The following is an 18,711-nucleotide window of genomic DNA, read 5'->3' on the forward strand; positions in this document are numbered from 1 at the left end:
ATGGAACAGATTACTGTTAGCAATGCAGCTGTTAATACTGGCAGTTTGATGGCTTGTGCCTTTACTTATTTCTTTAACTGTGACTTAAAGCATCTTTTTGGATTTCATGTCTCTGTGTGTCCGACTCACGCACAACAGCAGCTTTGCTCGATGTTGGGACACTGCATTTTGGGGAAATATTTGCCAGATTTAATGAGAGGGGCTATTTCTTTTCTTTTTAACCAAGACCCTTAGGAAGAAGTGCAAGGTGCATTCTGCTCTTGCAATGGGCTTGCGATAAGAAAACAATATATTATGTCTTCGAAAACTAGTATACATCCTTGGATTTATAGACATTTGATGTGGCAACAACTTCAAACTAAGGCTACGCAACTGTTCATCTAATTAAGTATAGTACTAAACATTCTATTTGAGAGAAAGCAGAGAACATATTTGATGGTAAACTTAAATTGACATTGGTTTTAAGGAAGAGCTTGTGGAGCATTTTGATATAACAAAAAAAACATGCATCACAAAGAACTGCTTAGCTTTTCCAAAAAACAAATGGAGAGTAATTGGAGGGTCTTACAATGAGACATTTTCTCATCATGACGAGAAAGATTGGTTCTATTTTGGTCTCTTCATTTGAATTCAAAATGTATTTACTACCTCCCTGGTTTGGAAGTTGTGTGACCCAAAGGACTCTGGTTCCTTCCCACCTGTTGTCAGGGCTGTGATAGTCCCAAGCACTGATCCTGGTTCAGTCAGTGTGTGCGTGTAATCCCACCTGTTCTCTGGGATGTTATCCTTCTGACAACCCCGGGGCAAACACCCACCCACCCAACACCCAGACCTCACCCACTACTCCCTCCTGGGGTGAAAGGACTCTTTTGTGTGCCTGCTGCCGTTTTCTCCCCCTATGAAGGCTTGAAGAGAGAATGAGAGAGCGGGAGCTAATCCCACTAAGGTGGTCATTGAGTGAAGGATGAAGATTAGGAAAGGGGAAAGAGAGAAGGAACAGAGGGGAAATGTTTAGCCTCCTGAAGTGCTGCAGGTGTTTTGGGGAAATTAGAGTGCAACAGCTGTGAGTGTGTGTGTAGCCCTGAAGATATATGATCAAACATGCACACACAGTTTGTAACTCTGACACAATAATTAATCAGCCCCCTGCATTATAAGATACAGCAGTAATGAAGTCTATACACACACACACTCTCCCTCCTGTTCTTTATTGCTGTTTCCATTGCCCCTTACTCACGCTGCATATGAAATAACACACGGTATATTATCCTTACCCTTCCTCTCGCCGCCGATGTCCTCCATGTTTATCGCCATGTGTATGTGTGAGTGTTTAAATCGGAGCCCTCTCTTTGCTCAACACTTCATTCAGGCAGACAGACGGGCATTCCTGTGAAAGAATACTGCCAACTGCTTGTAAAGGGGATGAGAGGGTCTTTCGCTGAGGGCTTCTAGATATGAGCGAGTGTACTCACACACTCAGCAGTGCCAGCAGATAGAAACTCAATCGTGTTGAGTGTAAGCTGACAGAGGCTGTGGAGTAGAATCACAACTTCTTACATAAAGCGGTGTTCTTGGCTATTATTTTAACTTGAGCGTTGGCCTCTCGAGAATCGTCATGTGAGATTGCAAGAATTCTATATATTTGGTTTGAAACATGTTGTTGTTATAAGTCCTGAAATGAAATAAAGTATCAAAGAGTCATGGACCTATAGATTATAGATGTCTGAGAATCCATAAATATCTCTCTTTCTCTCGTCTGTATCTGTGAACCTGCTGCCTCTTGCATTCCTGTGGTCAATCATCTACCCTTGGTTAACCTTTATTTGCATTTGAAATCACCGCTGCTTCGTGGTTAACGAGCTAAAGGAGCTTAATCCTTTAAACATATACTTTATCATTGAAATATGTGAAACCGGGTTATACAGAACCCGTATATATTATAACTCAGCTTTTTCAATCCTCCTGGGCAGGATCAAACGTTGGCTCTAGTAGCCTCTTCCTATAGAGCTTTGAGTTGAAACTGCAATTGTTTAAAGGCAAGGTTTGACATTTAAGAAAAACACTTATAGATATTCTTGCCAAGAGTTGGATAAGAAGATTTGTTCCACTCTTATATCTGTCTATAGATATGAAGCTAGAGCCAGTTATCTTAGCAAAGAGACTGAGAGTAGGTGGAAAGAGCTAGCCTGGCTCCGTCCAAAAGTTCATAAGCTGCTAATAAATCAACTATTACATTTCAGTTTTTGTACCAACAACATATAGTAGGTTAAGAATAGTTATAAAAGGCCTGCAGATTTAGTATCGTTTTTTATACAGAGCCAAACTAGCCTTTTTCAGTGCTAAGCATGGTGTCTTAAGTTACACATTTTAGAAGACATTGCTGGGTTAATTAACAGAATAACCTGTAAGAAAGTTTGACAGCACATGAGGTAATAACATATATAATTCCATGTATGGTTTAATGATATATATTTAAGAGAGAGCGGGGACTAAGCCAGATCAATATTATTGCTAATATCTGCGAAATAAAAAGTTTGACCTTAGTTACCAATACCCATTGCCTGCTTTCACTAATCACTTTATTTTCTGTTTATCTCTTCTTACTTGTTAATCTGGCTGGACGTGTTTTGATTGATGGTGCTTTGATTACGTTTACAGTGTGATTTCTGCAGGGTGATTCCCCTCAGCTACCAGCGTACAGGATGTCTGTCAGCGTGTCTGCTGGCTGCTGATATGCGATCCTATGTTGGCGCTGGTTGCCATGAGAGAGAAAAGGAGCGAAAGGGAGATGAAACTTGACATCTTGTTGGCCTCTCACAGGACATTTGGAATTACCATTGAAGGCAATGCTTCCTTTGAGGAAAAAGTCAAATGTTTTAATGGAGCATGGGCACACAAAGAGAGATTAGGGAAATGAGAGGAAGACAGACGAGGAAGAACGTTTTTATTGAACTCAACTCTGAGCAAAGCCATTGTTTTGTCATTTCCTATCTCTGGGGTGTTTTATTGGAAACACAGAAGAAACAATTGGCTGTCATATTGAACTGTTCAAAGAGTGTCTGTCACGCTTGTTGTTTGTTTGTCCTTCCTGATAGGCTGGGGGTGTTCAGGTGTGTCCAATAAGGTGGAGCTGACAGTTGAGTTTCTGCTCAGTGATTGGCTGAAAGCCACTCAATTTCAGGCTTTGTATTGATTCAAATATGTGAAACCTTTTCTTCAAAAGAGAGTGAGACAGAGGGAGGGGGAGAAAGGCGTCCGCTGCTCGTTGGTGTTTGAAAAGTACCTGACACGTTTTCATTGGCTGCTCTGCTGTAAAACCTTAACTGTGCAATAAACAGTGTTGCGGGGCCAAAAATGGCAGAGAATCTTTTTTACAATGCCTTGTCGTATAGTCTTCCTGCCTTTATAATGGCGGGCCTCCCTTGAGCTTGTAACATTTTACGCTCTCAATTACCATTCTCTTTAGTCATGATAAATGTCAGCAGGGGGGAAATAACCTCGTCAGCTGAGTAACGGCTACTGAAGGAAGGAATAGCTTCAGGTTGAAAACTGTTTCTGGTGTTTCTTCTGTGGATCCAGACACCAACAAAACAATACAAGATAGAAAATCTAGATACATTTTCTGAAAGCAACAGCTGTCTTGATTTCTCCTTTCAATGCAGTGTTAGGAGGGCAGGAATCGTGTGTAGGGGGTGAAGTGTGTCTCTCTGGTGGGCTTGTCACCTCCCTGAAACCTGTCGCAGCTACAAATGTTTGTTTGTTCTGTTGTTTTACTGACTAGTGTTCTCGCTAACTGACAAAACACTGTTGTTGATTTTACACATTGGAGTTTGGCAGGGGTGGCCACCACAGTTGTCACCGTATAAACTAAACTAAATAGTAATGCCATGTCTCAAATAGGAACCTTTGTGATATTTGAATATTCTTAAAGTAAATAATCTTATACAAGCTTCTTTTATAGTATTCAATATAATATAGGTAATATGTATAATGTGTGTTTGTGTCGTCTGGAGCCGTGTCTGGTTGTCCCTTAGCGACAGCTGGACAGAATGTGTGTCAACAATTCAGGTTGGTTACGACAGTCACAAACCACAGAAGAAGACATTTTTGTGTGTGTGTGTGTGTGTGTGTGTGTGTGTGTGTGTGTGTGTGTGTGTGTGTGTGTGTGTGTGTGTGTGTGTGTGTGTGTGTGTGTGTGTGTGTGTGTGTGTGTGTGTGTGTGTGTGTGTGTGTGGACTAGCATTACTATACTTGTGGGGACCTACATCTGTTTACATAGTCACGTGTGGGGACTCGCCTCCCTTATGGGGACAAATTGGAAGTCCCCATAAGGGGGATCATTAATTTTAGGGTGAAGACTTGGTTAGGTTTAGGATTAGGGTAAGGGTTAGGTTAAGGGTAAGGGTAAGGGTTAGGGTTAGGGTTAGGGTTAGGCATGTGTTGGTTATGGTTAAGGTTAGGATAAGTCTCTAGGAAATGCATGTAAGTCAATGTAATGTCCCCTGAAGTGATGTATACATGGTGTGTGTGTGTGTGTGTGTGTGTGTGTGTGTGTGTGTGTGTGTGTGGTGTGTGTGTGTGTGTGTGTGTGTGTGTGTGTGTGTGTGTGTGTGTGTGTGTGTGTGTGTGTGTGTGTGTGTGTGTGTGTGTGTGTGTGTGTGTGTGTGTGTGTGTGTGTGTGTGTGTTAGACATAACTATGTGGCCAGGGGAGCCTGCTGACAGGTGACAGACCGATTTATTAGCTTTAATGTGTGTGCACGAGTGTACGATCATTGTGTGGTCATACGCAAACACAAGTGTGTCATTGCTTCACAGGTCATTAACAGCTCTTATCGCCTCTCGAGCCTCACCACCTACCTACCTGCCCATATAACTCTTTTTTATTTCTGCTAATAATTAATCCATCTACACCTCATTAAATACAATCTACCGACTGAACTGATAATATTTATCATTAGATTCATATTTATAAGGCTGTTAAGTGCAATAACCTGTGTGCTTTAAACCATTTGTTTACAAGCACTATTCCTCTATCTCGTAATCATGCCAGCGAAAAGAGATAAGGGGTAGTGTATAACGATAAACATTTACCCACGATACTTCAAAAGAGCTGAGATCACGCAGCAGCTTTGATGCTAGTTTTTACCCAAAGGGTCATCTAATAAACACTCAAGTGCTGTTAAACCTGTGTGTCTATTTGTGCTGGGGGGGGGGGGGGGGGGGGGGCCTATATGCGTGTGTGTGCATGCTTACACACATAGAATGTTTTTTTCCGTGGCTTATGTCCGTGACACTCCCTTTCCACGGTTCAGCCCATCCTCTGTATGTGTGTGTGATCCCATGCTAGCAGCTGGTGGGCGCTATAAATAGCGTGGGTTGGGATACCCCAAAAGGATACAAACAAACAAACAACTATCTTTTAAAGTGTCGCAAATAGTCATCATATCATTACGACATTTTGAGTAAGAAAGCTAAGACGTGTTGCCTTCCTCTTGCAGTATTTAAAAATACACCACTTATTATAATTGGTGCCGCATGATTGCCAAGCCAATGCAATCTGAATCAGAATGTCTCAGCACCACCCTTCTCTTTTTTTTGAGCATCTTTCCATGATCCCATGATCCTTTCCGTCTTATGGCCCGTCATTTCTGGATCTAGTTGTGGTTGCACATGCTAAGTGGTGTCATTACTCTCCTCACCCCCCACCTCCACCACCCTTTACCTTCCCTACTCTGAGAAGATAATAGATCTTAGAGCCCTGACTGTATTGTACCGTTAATCCTATATAGTTAACTAGTCACGAAATAGCTCGGCTTGTGTATCGAAGCCCTGTGTCAGTCAACGTGTAAAAGCTTAACACTGAGCATTGCTGGAGTCGTGTGTTTGTGTGTAAGCCAGGAATACATCTGAATACTTTGTACAATAACCCATCGAAATGTGCCGCCAAATTAGCATGATATTCCCTAAAGTATGATTCTACACACACAATCGTGTCACTGTGCGCACACATTTCTAAGTGAGTCAATGCAGCGTGTGTGTATTCGACGTCAGTTGAAGGATCTCTGGCGGCAAGTGGGATAACAGAGTTTCCCCCGACTTACAGGGAGAGACAGGTGTGGAGCGCTGCAGAGACAGTAGCCCACTGATGAATGAGCACCTCCATTCCAGCAGCCCACTACACCACAGCTGCTGCGTAATGTCACCGTCCTGCTGAGTGACTTGTTAATGCATGTGTGCATTTTGTACGTGCGCATTTGGGGACTCTTGTTGCCCAGCATGCACCTTGATTTACGTCCAACCAGAAATAAATTACCCTCGCGTTGCTTCACATGGTGAGTTATCGGTCCTGGTTCAGTCGTCGTTGACCTCCAGTCTAGTTAGCAGTTAGCTCCAGACTTCTCTGATGAGCCGGCCTGTCCACACCCTGCTCTGATCGACAGTGCGTCTGTGTGTGCACGAGGAGAGTAAGGGTCCTGGGAAACAACCTCATCCACGACCATGCCTGAGAGTGACAGCGCATCTGTGGTCCAACCTCACTGTGGCTCTTTCACCCCAACACACATGACACACTCTCCAGTCAAGCTCTGCAATCTGACCCATCTCCCTGCCATGTTTCAACAGTATTAACCCCCTGTGAATTTCATCTGGCCCCACCACCTGTTGTCAGCTGTATTTCACCCAGCCTGTGCCCTCTGTAGCCTATAGCCTCCTGTTTCCCTCCATAGGCACCAGAGCTTACAGTTGTGCCAGAAGTAGGTATGAGACCAGACCCAAGCCTCCCTAGGGGCCGAAATCCTAGACTGATCCAATTACTCCCAGCCGGGGCTTGAATCAGACCGAATCTGCCCCGGCTGGAAACTACTTAATTCAATCTAGCGGTAAAAGTGATACAAAGTACGCAAGTCAAGCTGTTAAACTGCAGTGTAGAGGGGGCAGAAGAGATAGGATTGGGTCCAACCAGGATTGAGTCGATGCTGTACTTCAAATAGTGGCCTTTTGCATTTTCTAAATGAACTTTGATTTGAAAAGAATTGCCCAACTATTTCACATTGATTTGCAACCTTGGAAACTAATTTGGCTTTTTTAGTCGTTGTATTTCATCTTCATTTGACCTTCCTGTGCTTTGTTCGTATGAAATCACTCGCCTTGCTGAATCCTGGCCTCATGTCTAAGGACACACTGAGCCTCATGTCGTTAAATATCCACCTGCCACTGCGTTGTGTGTCCTTTTCTGTCAACTAGAGCTTTAATGCCACTTGGGAGTTGCCTGATTGTCAAGTCAAACATTCTAATATCTCCTCTCTCTTGTTGACAGACGGTATCCATCACGTTGTGGCGCTCTGCACGCTGCGTGTCACCATCATCACTGACGACATGTTGACCAACAGCATCACGGTGCGTCTGGAGAACATGTCCCAGGAGCGCTTCCTCTCGCCCCTGCTCAGCCTCTTCCTCGAGGGCGTGGCGGCCGTGCTCTCCACCACACGGGAGGCCGTTTTCGTTTTCAACATCCAGAACGACACTGACGTGCAGGGCTCCATCCTCAACGTAACATTTTCCGCGCTTCAACCCGGAGGCGCTGCGGGTAAAGGGACGTTCTTCCCTTCTGAGGAGCTGCAGGAGCATATCTACCTCAACAGGACCCTGCTCAGGCTCATATCCTCTCAGGAGGTAACGCATATATGTATGCAGACACTAACATGCAGACATTAACTTCAAATAAACTACCATGTTAACCTTGAGGTTTCTTCTTCTCTCCAGGTGTTGCCGTTTGACGACAACATCTGCCTGCGGGAGCCCTGTGAGAACTACATGAAGTGTGTGTCGGTGCTCAAGTTCGACAGCTCCCCTCCCTTCATCGCCTCCGACACGGTTCTGTTCAGGCCCATCCACCCCATCAACGGGCTGCGCTGCCGCTGTCCGCTGGGCTTCACCGGGGACTACTGCGAGACCGAGATCGACCTCTGCTACTCAGGGCCCTGCAAGAACAACGGGAGATGCCGCAGCAGAGAGGGGGGGTACACCTGCGAGTGCCAGGAAGACTTCACGGGTGAGTCTTCTACATGTACAAAAAAAAGAAAGTTGTCTTCATAGTCTTTTGTAGCTATCATGTCATCAGAGAGAGATCACATAAAACAAATCACTAAATACCACTTTATTTATTACCATTATAAGTATTTTTGATAATTAGAATCAAATTAAACATCATTGATAATAGCCTTTATGTATTAAATCTACCCCAGAAGAAGAAGTGTTTTATGAGTAAGTGCAAGACTCCATTTTTTTCTGACAGTGCTTTAATGAATGGTACTTCACTGAGAGGTTGTGAAAGCTCTCAGCACCTATTGTTGTAGCTACAGGTCGATCGCAGTGCAAGAAGGGAAGACATGCGTTGTTATGCTGCAGGTAAAACCACCTGCACACATTAATTGCTGTCGAGGAATGCTGTCTATTCTAATAAAACCAGATCTCAGATATCACAATTCTTTTTAAATACAATTGTTGTTTTAAAACTTTGAGCAGTGCTAACATTATGAAAGACTAGCACAACAGTATGTTACTGTAAACAAAATAGGCATGTTTACAATGATGTTGTTTCAAATCAATGTCCCTTTGTCATTGTTTTTAAAAAACCGACTTTAGAAAAGGGTTTTTAGGATCAGTAAAGATTATTATCAAGTAGACAAATTGCATTTAAACAATATATATAACTAATAGGAACATGTTGACATATTCAAGACTCCACAAACTAGGGAAGAAAAAGCCTTCTAGCTAGCAATGTCGTTTTAAAATTATCACAAAATGATTTATAAGAAATGAAGTGCATTCATGTATACACACACAATGTGTTTCGGCAAGAATGCAAGCACATGTTTTATCTATATGAAAATATCTTAGTCTACATTAAATCTAAAACCAGGCTTTTATCAGATTTAGAGGTCTTCCTGGAAGCTGGCACTTACAGTCACTCTGCACAGCATTTACATGGTAGATGAGCCTCGGAAGCTTTCATCATTCCCATTCAAATCTCTTTCCGAAATATTTCCCGATGTCAGTGATCTTCCTCCCATACTTCCCCCTTGTTCATCTGATACCTGGCTGACTGTCTCTGCTCTCTAATAGACCCTGGAGAGGCCCCTGACAGCCGTCATGCCTCCCTTCCCTCTGCCTCTCCCAACACTCTTCCTCTCCTTCTCTTCCTCCTTGGTCTTATCTGATGTAATTACCTGATTATACCTGCCTGTGTCACTCACTGGCCCTCTCTCGCCTTCTCCTCCTGCTCCCCATGTCCATCTTCTCCGCTCACCCGCCATATTTTCCTTACCTACATCCCGGTGTCCCCTCTTTGAAGGTCACAGTTCAACTCCAGATAGTCAGGGCCCATCAGGCGCCATTATGGGGCTGATGACAAGCGGGCCTGATCTCTCCTCCTTGGGTTTCCGACATTACAGGGAAACAGATCCTCATAATTCGCCCTAGGAAAAAAGGATTACACTGAGGAGAGAAGGGCCATTAGCTGGTTCCAGCGCTGTGGTGTTGGGGGGTCTGTGTGTGTCCCGGGTGGAGAGATCTTGTCTGGACAGAAAGTTGACACACAACACTGCAAGGGACAGAGGCACCCATCACAAATAATATTCCAGTCAGTATTAGTGGAGGAATGTATATAAACCGAGCCAGGAGACTGAGCTAGAGCCACATGGTCATTTAGGAGGAATTTCCCATGGCAAGACCCACTGCTGTAATTAACTAAATTAAATCAGAGAATCTTATCAACTCTGATATCAACATGCAGCCTTCAAACTATTTTGTGAAGGACTGACTTATGGTAACTCCCAAATTATGGTTGGCAGAGCAAATCAAAAATCATCATCCTTGTTAGCATGGATACTTCAGTTGGTCTCCTGAGGATGTTCTCAATATTTAAACCAACATATAGACAAGCTCAGCACCAAGTTAATAAATGACGCCTGTTAACTGCAGCTACGCACAAAGGCGTTTCATTGCAGTATTCTCCAAAATGCAAAGTTGCCAATTTTGATTGTGAACAGCTAGGTCATTAAATGGTACATTTTAGTAAAAGGTAGACCGAGCTAGTTTAAGTAGATGTAGAAGTGGTTTCATGAAAGTACGGGAAATAATTGAAGGAATTCTATAAAACCAAAACTATAATGACGCGACGGAAGATTTAGCTGGTAAGCTATGGTCTGTGGTTAATCATATCAGCTTTACAGACTTTACTTAATGGAAGAATGTCTTATCTCTGTGTTCAACAATGTGTTTTCTCTTGCCACTCCCTTCTTGTGCCTCTTTTATCTCCCATCCTCTCTTCTCTCCAAATATGGCCAAATTACACTATAGTTAAAACCTGCGCTTCCCAGAAAAGGCCTATAAACAGGGCTTTGTTCTCCATGGATGCTCATGTTGAGATGGGCTTTTCATAGGCTGATGTAACCGACAAAAGTTTTATAAGTGTGCTTGACTTAAAGTCAAAGGAATCTTGTTAAAACAACTGGATTCAAAACAGATGATGCATCTGTATTTCAGTCAAGGGTGGACGTTATGCTTCATAGAAAATATGAAATGGTGATAGATTGATGATATGACAAGTCATTTATCATTCACATTGCCCTGCACAAACAGTGTTGTCTTAAGGTTCCAGACAGCAGATATATCAACTCTTTAAAGTAACCAGGCAGCAGTGAAGGTGTAAACTAAATACAAAATGAATGTCAAATCCTACAGATTTAACTGAACCCCCTCTCTTCTAACAGGCGAGCACTGTGAGCTGAATGCATCCTCCGGCCGCTGTGAACCCGGTGTGTGTAAGAACGGCGGCATGTGTGTCAACCGGCTGGCGGGAGGCTTCATGTGCCAGTGTCCACAGGGAGAGTTCGAGAATCCGTACTGTGAGATGACCACCCGCAGCTTCCCCGGACAGTCCTTCATCACCTTCAGAGGCCTGAGGCAGAGGTTCCACTTCACCGTCTCCTTCACGTGAGTGCTTTCCTTGCTTCCTTTGCTACTTTTTTTTGTTTCTTCTCTTTACCAATAACAGTATGGAATACATTCTAGATACATGTTTCTCACTGTTTGCTAAGTCTTATCCATCTTAGTCACTTTCTTCAAGCTTTAACACTAACTGACAGATTTAAAGCTAGCACTAGCTAAAGAGCTAACAATAGCCTTCTTTAGCTGATACAGATGGCTACATACATGCTAACAACCGTGCTAACCATTGCAGCATATCAAATAATAAAATAATTTATTTACTAGACTGTAAAGATGTTCAAAAGTGTTGGATTTACAAAATCATGGCTGGTAAACTTAATGTTGTTTTCTTTCCTGCACTACACACCTTTTCACAGCAGCAGTACTACATGTCCGCCCGTCCTACTTGTAGCAGTGTGTGTGTAGCAAACTCTAATTTGGGGAGTGTGTGGAGCTGCACAAATGAAAAACAGTTTAATGAGCTAAAGTGTGTCAACCGGGGCGTGTCCAGACCTATACACACTTTTTCATTGTGTCCAATTCCCCTCTATAAGAGGAAAGAAGAAGCAATCCTTCTTAACGTGCATTGTTATGAGGTGTGCTTGTGAAACTGCTGGAGGAAAAAGATAACCTTGGCTCAGCAAAATTGCAACACACAGTAAATATTATTCCCTTTACCGGGAATAGGTAGGATGAGTTTAGTGGCGACACGGTGACGGTGAGGAAGGTTTGCAGTGGAGTGAAAACAGGAAAGGCTGTGTGATGAGTTTCTCTTATCAGTGTTTGGTTACAGCCATCCTGACTTCCTGTCCTGTCGGCCTCCCTGGCATCTGCCAGCTGACTCCTCTGCCCTCACCTCACACACACACACACACACACACACACACACACACACACACACACACACACACACACCACACACACACACACACACACACACACACACACACACACACACACACACACACACACACACACACACACACACACACACACACACCAGCCTTCACACCTCCTGCCTTTCCTTTCCAAGTGACTTTTCCTCAAGAGCTTCTCGGCCCTTTCATCATAAAGCTATCCGCAAGGCCTTCAACCGTGAAGTCCCGGTCTGTTTGAGTTGGATAGGTGCTTAGAAAAGTGACAGGAAACATGAGCTAGAGTAGAGGAAACGATTGAAAAACGTCTCACTTTGGACTTTAAAACTGAATAAATTCATCATTTATACATCAAAAATCAAAGCTAATTTGTTTTTGTTTTTTTACAACCTTTAAGAGGGTACTGGATCTCCATTTTGGTGTTTGATCTGTTCTTGTAATTTCCTATCAAATCCAATTTGTCTTTGCAGGTTTGCTTCCAGAGAGAGGAACGCTCTGCTTCTCTACAATGGCCGATTCAATGAGAAGCACGACTTCATCGCTCTGGAGATTATTGACGAGCAGATTCAGCTCACATTCTCTGGAGGTGTGTGTGTGTGTGTGTGTGTGGTGTGTGTGTGTGTGTGTGTGTGTGTGTGTGTGTGTGTGTGTGTGGTGTGTGTGTGTGTGTGTGGTGTGTGTGTGTGTGTGTGTGTGTGTGTGTGTGTGTGTGTGTGTGTGTGTGTGTGTGTGTGTGTGTGTGTGTGTGTGTGGTGACCACTTTAAGTATTTGTTGTTAATATCAGCTATGTTATAAGTAGATAAACGCAAGTGCACTTAATCTGAAGTGGCTTTCACAAAGAGACGGCTAAAACACTTTAATCTTCATGCGTTTTCTTTGAACAGGGGTGTGTATTTTTGTGTGCAATCATGTATCCAAATGTACCAGAGTTTTAACATGTACTTCAGTAGGTGTTTCTGTGTGTGGTAAGAGATATGGGTATGTTTTTGAAAGCAGCTGCTTCCTCATAGAGAGGGAGCTGTCAGACTGATTAATGATGGTACAGACATTAAACTAGCCAAAAACACCCAATACACACACAACACACACACAGACAAATGCCAACAATAATTGGACCGACCATTAATTGCTTTTTTTAACAACCAAGGCACGTTATTAAAGCATGTATTGACACAGAAACATGCATGCACAGTTCATGTGCAATGAAACCATAGGTGGAAAAAGTACAAAAGTACAAGTACCAGGATTAAAATGACTTATTATGCAGAATTTCCAATAACAGAATCCTTTATATGAATGTATTGGACTATAATTATTGATGCATTGATTCATACATCACTCAAATGTTGCAGATGATAACATGCTTTATATACTTCTAGTTTTGGAATCTTTATCTTATTTTAACATAAACTAATACATTATCATTAATCTTTTCATTTCATTTTGTATTATTATTCAAAATCTTCACAGTAACTAGCAACTTAAGTTGTAACAGTACAACATTTGATTCTGAATCCCAGTGAAGTATAAAGTAACAGAAAAGTACCTTAAAATTGTACTTAAGAACATTATTTAATTAAATGTTAGTTGCTTTCCACCCCTGAATCACACACTCACAATAATTATCCAAACTGGAAACTGTTGGATTGCAGATCAAACACATTTTCTCCGGGCTTATGAATTATGTTTTCAGAGTCGCCCTATTTTCCCATGGTGCGAGGAATTCAGTTCTTATGATTATGTTGGGTGAAGCTTGTTTTGGAGCCGAGCCAAGTCCCCGTTTAAAATCTGAAATACGACTTAATGTCAAAAGCATGACTCATCAAATAAAAATACTCAGAAACATGATTCATGGTTAATGAGAGTAGTGCGGAAGAAATCCCTTGATTTATTCGCAGTATTTATCCTCCAATGCGTTTTGACTTAAATGCAGTATAGGGCAAAGCAGGATATACAATCACTTCCTTCTTTTTCTTTTTCCCTTTGATGTGCACAGCTAGAAAACGGATCCATCACTTATTAAGCCCCTCTCACACACACACATCACTCAGTGTTGCCGTACTGTTTACTGATTTCCAGAGCAGTGGATTCCTGCCCCTGCTCCTCCTGCCCTTGACAAACAGAGTAAACCCTCAGTAAATCTGGTGCCATTGTGCTGTACAATCTTCTCACTGAGACCCATTGATACAGACTAATACTAGCCTTCTCAGTTGATTTATGATCATGGTGTGTGTTAAGGAAGTTCGTAGAGTTTGCCTTTAATGATATCTAATCAATTACCTGTGGTTGAGCAAAATAGACATTTCTGTGAGCATTCAGCAGCAGATGTTCTCCACAATTTAAATTGCGTTATATCTATAATTCACTTCTCCCTCTTCTTCCCTCGTCTTCCAGGTGAGACAAAGACCACAGTGTCTCCATACATCCCAGGGGGGGTCAGCGACGGCCAATGGCACTCGGTCCAGCTCCATTACTACAACAAGGTAAGAAACAACCTACCAATGCTCCGCGTCATCCAGTCGAAATGTCCTTTTCAGCATTTCAAAAGGTGTGATGGGGTTAAAACATGGCGCGACCCTTCAGATTTCGCTTCGGAGATTTTGTAATATGAAAAAATCTCATTGAATATTGCACTTTTTCCTTCAAGTTCATTATTAGCCAGTGTTGAGAGTTGATAAGTTCAGGGGTGTATCGTGGGAGTGTATGCAATGTGGCTTTCTTTGAAGCTACAGAGGGAGTTGACCTTGACTGCTGATTCGGGAGATTATCTTTACAGGGCAGGTTTGACGAATGACGTTAACTCTGACATGGGTTAACCCCTCTTGCCTTAGCATTCCCCGCTAAATTATGGTAAAGCTTTTGTGGAAAAAGGTCAGGGGCCTGGCATTGGCTTCAAGGGTCAAAAGTTCATCCACTGTCCCACTCACAGCTTACTGGTAAATGTATAATGTATTTCTAAGGCAAGGGCCTGTAGATACTCTGTTTATGTTAAAGTCTCAATTGAATCTACTTTCAAAATTACTATTTTTCATCACCAGAAATCTTTGTTTCCTTCACAGTGTCTAATGTCGTCTTCGGTACGTTCCCACCTCTATGGTTCCCACGATGGTCTTCTTGCGTCTTTATTCAATCCAATCCCAGACAAGAGACAGCGATTATTTCACAAGCTGTCTCTTGTATCCTCTTCACTTGTAATATTAGATTAGAAGAGCTTACATTGCCGTCAATTGCTCTGGTGTTAATTTCTAACAAACTTCCACAGCTTGCGGGCATCATTCTTATAACAATAAACCAGGCAGGAAATAAGATGCACTCGCTTTCTAAACATGTATGTTCAATAGTTTTATTATTCCGGTTTAACTGTATAAATCATCAGAACAGGTTAGTCGGCTGTTTGTGGCATTTTATTTTAGTTAGGTAAAGAATATAAAGATATATTTTTCCAATTTGATGTTGAAACTCGTTTTCAATTGAAACCATTCCATTTGACCCTTGTGGACCTAAGACACACCATATTATCCAGCCTTATTCAATAAGCTATTAAAGCTAATATGCTAACTTCTTAAATGCAGAACATGCTATTTTCTGACAAAATAAATCCATCCCCCTTTTCATTCATAATTGGGTCTACAGTCATGTATCCAGGGTTCGAGTTATAATCTGAGTTGTATGGGGGTCTTTAAAACGTGCACACGTGTATAAGCACACACACACACACACACACACACACACACACACACACACACACACACACACACACACACACACACACACACACACACACACACACACATACACACACAGCAGCAGCAGCCCTCTACTTACTACAAACTTAAATATGAAAAGGTTCAACTACGCGCACACACACATCATCTCGGCTTGTGCAGCACGCTCACAGGCATAGATTGCGCAATCATTTATTATTATTTATAGCCTATTTACCTCGTTAATGTAAATAATACTCACTACATTGACACATGCATTATTTGTGATTAAAATAATGGTTGTTGGTAATGTATTAGCGACCCCCCACAGATGTATGATTTCACTGCTTTCATAGGACCCCTCCTTATGGAAGCTCAGCTCCCATTGGCTCCCACATAACTTGAACCCTGCGTGTATCCAACGCTGTTAGCCATAGCATAACTAGCTGACCCAACACTTCCAGCATCATATTTCAGCAGCACCTGTGTTCTACAAATTGTTAAAGAGAGCGCCCTGCTTCTTGGCCTGACGCTAGCTTACAATGCAAACCTTCTCACATTTCACAGGTTGTTCGCCTCTTTCTTGTGGCCAGCTATAGAGCCCATAGCATACTTGGTAGGGACGTTCAAAGGGTGTGACTCAGGCTACCATACTGTACTCTGTTAGCCACAGGGTGACATGTGTAGCTATTGTTTAAGGCTGCATGTCTGCCTAGAGACAATGGATTAAACCTTGTACTGCTTTGTTAGCGTTGCTGCAAGGTCCCTAACTACCGTAGATATTTTTTGCAGAGTACAATCTGTTGGCACTAAAGACTTCTTTGTTTTGTTTGTGCATTGGGTTGTCTGGTATTTGTCGGGACGTCTCTATGGAAACAAAAATAGATTTAATTCCACGTCCCAACATATTTCTTGCTTTGTTGCAGTTCTGTGCAGTTTATTCTTCTGATTGATTTAGCTTCACTGATCCTACAGGCTTCCTCTTTGCTGCTGTTATACCAACCCAGTCTCACGGCATTTCGTGTTATAGCCAAGAAATTAATTTAATCTATTGATTCGTGTTCACCAACACGATTTTCGCATTTTTTTCGTGTCACACAGAACGATTTTAAAAGCAATGTATTTCTCTTGGTAGTGTGTTTCGTGCCTGCACCACGTCTTTTTGTCCGGTCGGGTCTTGGAATACCAAAAGCTGTGTGGTTCATAAAAACATGTTCTTACTCCATATCTTACCCTAAGCCTAATCCTTTTATTTTAAATTGTATAATGTCGGAGTTTTTTTGACTCAGAATACTGAAATTTGTATTTTTTGTCATCTTTTTTTCCTTCTAATTTGTTATTATTTACATTGCTTATCGTTCAGTGTGACACGATAAAAATGGCGAAATCGTGTTGGTGAACACGAATCAATAGATTAATTTCGTGACTATAACACGAAATGCCGTGAGACTGTGTTGGTTATACGCACACACAAGAAGTATGCACACAAACGCACACTTGTTACACCAGTATTAAGAGTGTATCCTGGTGTTATAAGCGTATACAGCAGGGGATGTGTGCGTTCCACCAGTGTCAGTCTCAATGCAAACCAATGATTTGTACAGCTGGTGACACATTCCGTTGAATTAGCCTGAAGCTGACTTTAGCGCTGACATAGGGTCGGTTTTTCTTCATGTGTTGATCAGTAGTTGGATTGATGGTAATTTAATCCCACATTAAATTGCTGGAGGGTTTAGTGGAAATATATATGGCAGAAAGCAGTAATGTTCTCACAATACAGAGGTGTTGACATTTGAATGTGCAGATGTTAATGAAAGCACACTACTGTATGCAAGAGCAGTCACACACACCTTTCTGTGCAAAGCTAATGTTAGCTTGTTAATACAGCGGTTGTGACCTTTTTGGATTAAAGAGTAAAATAAAGATCAAACTATTAACTAATCATTTTAATCTTAATCAAAAGTAACGCAATAGACCTCAAACTACATTATGCCACTTGTTAGCCCATATCAAATTTAGCCGACATATAATGTAATTCTTAACTAATTAAAGATGAACAAATACATTTAAGTGCCATCATACAAACTAGTTCTTACTGTACATTTAGATAAGTTGTTGCTAAATGTTTATGCTCAGTAAATATTTGCCAAAGCTGCACAGCTAACTGAACTAGCTAACCAAAAACAGAGTAAGCTAGCTAAGATACGAAATACAGTTTCAAAATAGGAGAACGGTAAACAATGTGACGTGTAATTTGGTTGACACACTAGATGTAAACTATTAAGATTTTAAATTACATTTCTTTTTTAAAACATCTCCTCAAACTAAAACAAAGCGTAGGCTAATTCCCATAACGTTAGCCTATGTTAGGTTAGCATTATTTAAAACGTCCTGTTTCCACCTTCTATGCTATGTGTCTAATAAGAAAAAGCCATAACATATTTTATCCGCCTATTACAACTGTTATTGTTGGCAGTTTTTTTACAACTTGTGAAACTTAGTTACACTGTACATTCAATAAAAGCTGTTTCAATCCAGTGTTGTTTGCCAACATGAGCACACAGTGCGGTCCCAACGGCACACTCACACAAACACACACTTGCACGCACAGACGGTGATTTACTGGGTCAGACGATGAGGCGGTTGAAGTTGTGCAGGTTTGTATGGGTGCCCCCTTTTTAAAGCCGCTGCTGCTCTCCTTTTAAGAAGCAGGGTGCCTCTGCTAAAATACAGAGGTCAGAGGTCGGGGAGGGTTGGCATGACAACAGACGTGGACTTGCCATTGTAGCAAAGATCTAGGTCGGTTGGAAAGCTGTCTGTGTGTGTGTTTGCGTCAGTGGGGGGCACACAAACAGAGAGCTACTGTGTGTGTGTGTGTGTGTGTGTGTGTGTGTGTGTGTGTGTGTGTGTGTGTGTGTGTGTGTGTGTGTGTGTGTGTGTGTGTGTGTGTGTGTGTGTGTGTGTGTGTGTGTGTGTGTGTGTGTGTGTGTGTTTTGAATGTGTGCATACGTCCGTACTGCCATTACAAATGTTACACAATAAAGGTGGAAGGATAAAGACATTTTTGAAATTCCACGGTGCGGAGTCTCAAGGACAGTTCACTGTGTCAGCCAGGCAAATCTAAACAGGAAACACACATAA

General features: G+C 42.1%; 1 protein-coding gene across 6 annotated transcripts in view; it reads left to right on the forward strand.

Moving 5' to 3' along the window:
* The window catches only part of celsr1a (cadherin EGF LAG seven-pass G-type receptor 1a), an 82,516-nt gene that overhangs the window by 28,001 nt on the left and 35,804 nt on the right, over positions 1 to 18,711 (forward strand). For all 6 annotated transcript variants that reach the window (XM_034074677.1, XM_034074676.1, XM_034074679.1 and 3 more), the window contains exons 2-6: positions 7,317 to 7,672; positions 7,763 to 8,051; positions 10,774 to 10,996; positions 12,336 to 12,451; positions 14,261 to 14,349. In XM_034074677.1, coding sequence (XP_033930568.1) covers positions 7,317 to 7,672; positions 7,763 to 8,051; positions 10,774 to 10,996; positions 12,336 to 12,451; positions 14,261 to 14,349 — 1,073 coding nt within the window. The remainder of the gene's footprint in view (positions 1 to 7,316; positions 7,673 to 7,762; positions 8,052 to 10,773; positions 10,997 to 12,335; positions 12,452 to 14,260; positions 14,350 to 18,711) is intronic.

This window comes from Pseudochaenichthys georgianus, chromosome 23, assembly GCF_902827115.2.
Source record: "Pseudochaenichthys georgianus chromosome 23, fPseGeo1.2, whole genome shotgun sequence".
Classification (NCBI taxonomy): domain Eukaryota; kingdom Metazoa; phylum Chordata; class Actinopteri; order Perciformes; family Channichthyidae; genus Pseudochaenichthys; species Pseudochaenichthys georgianus.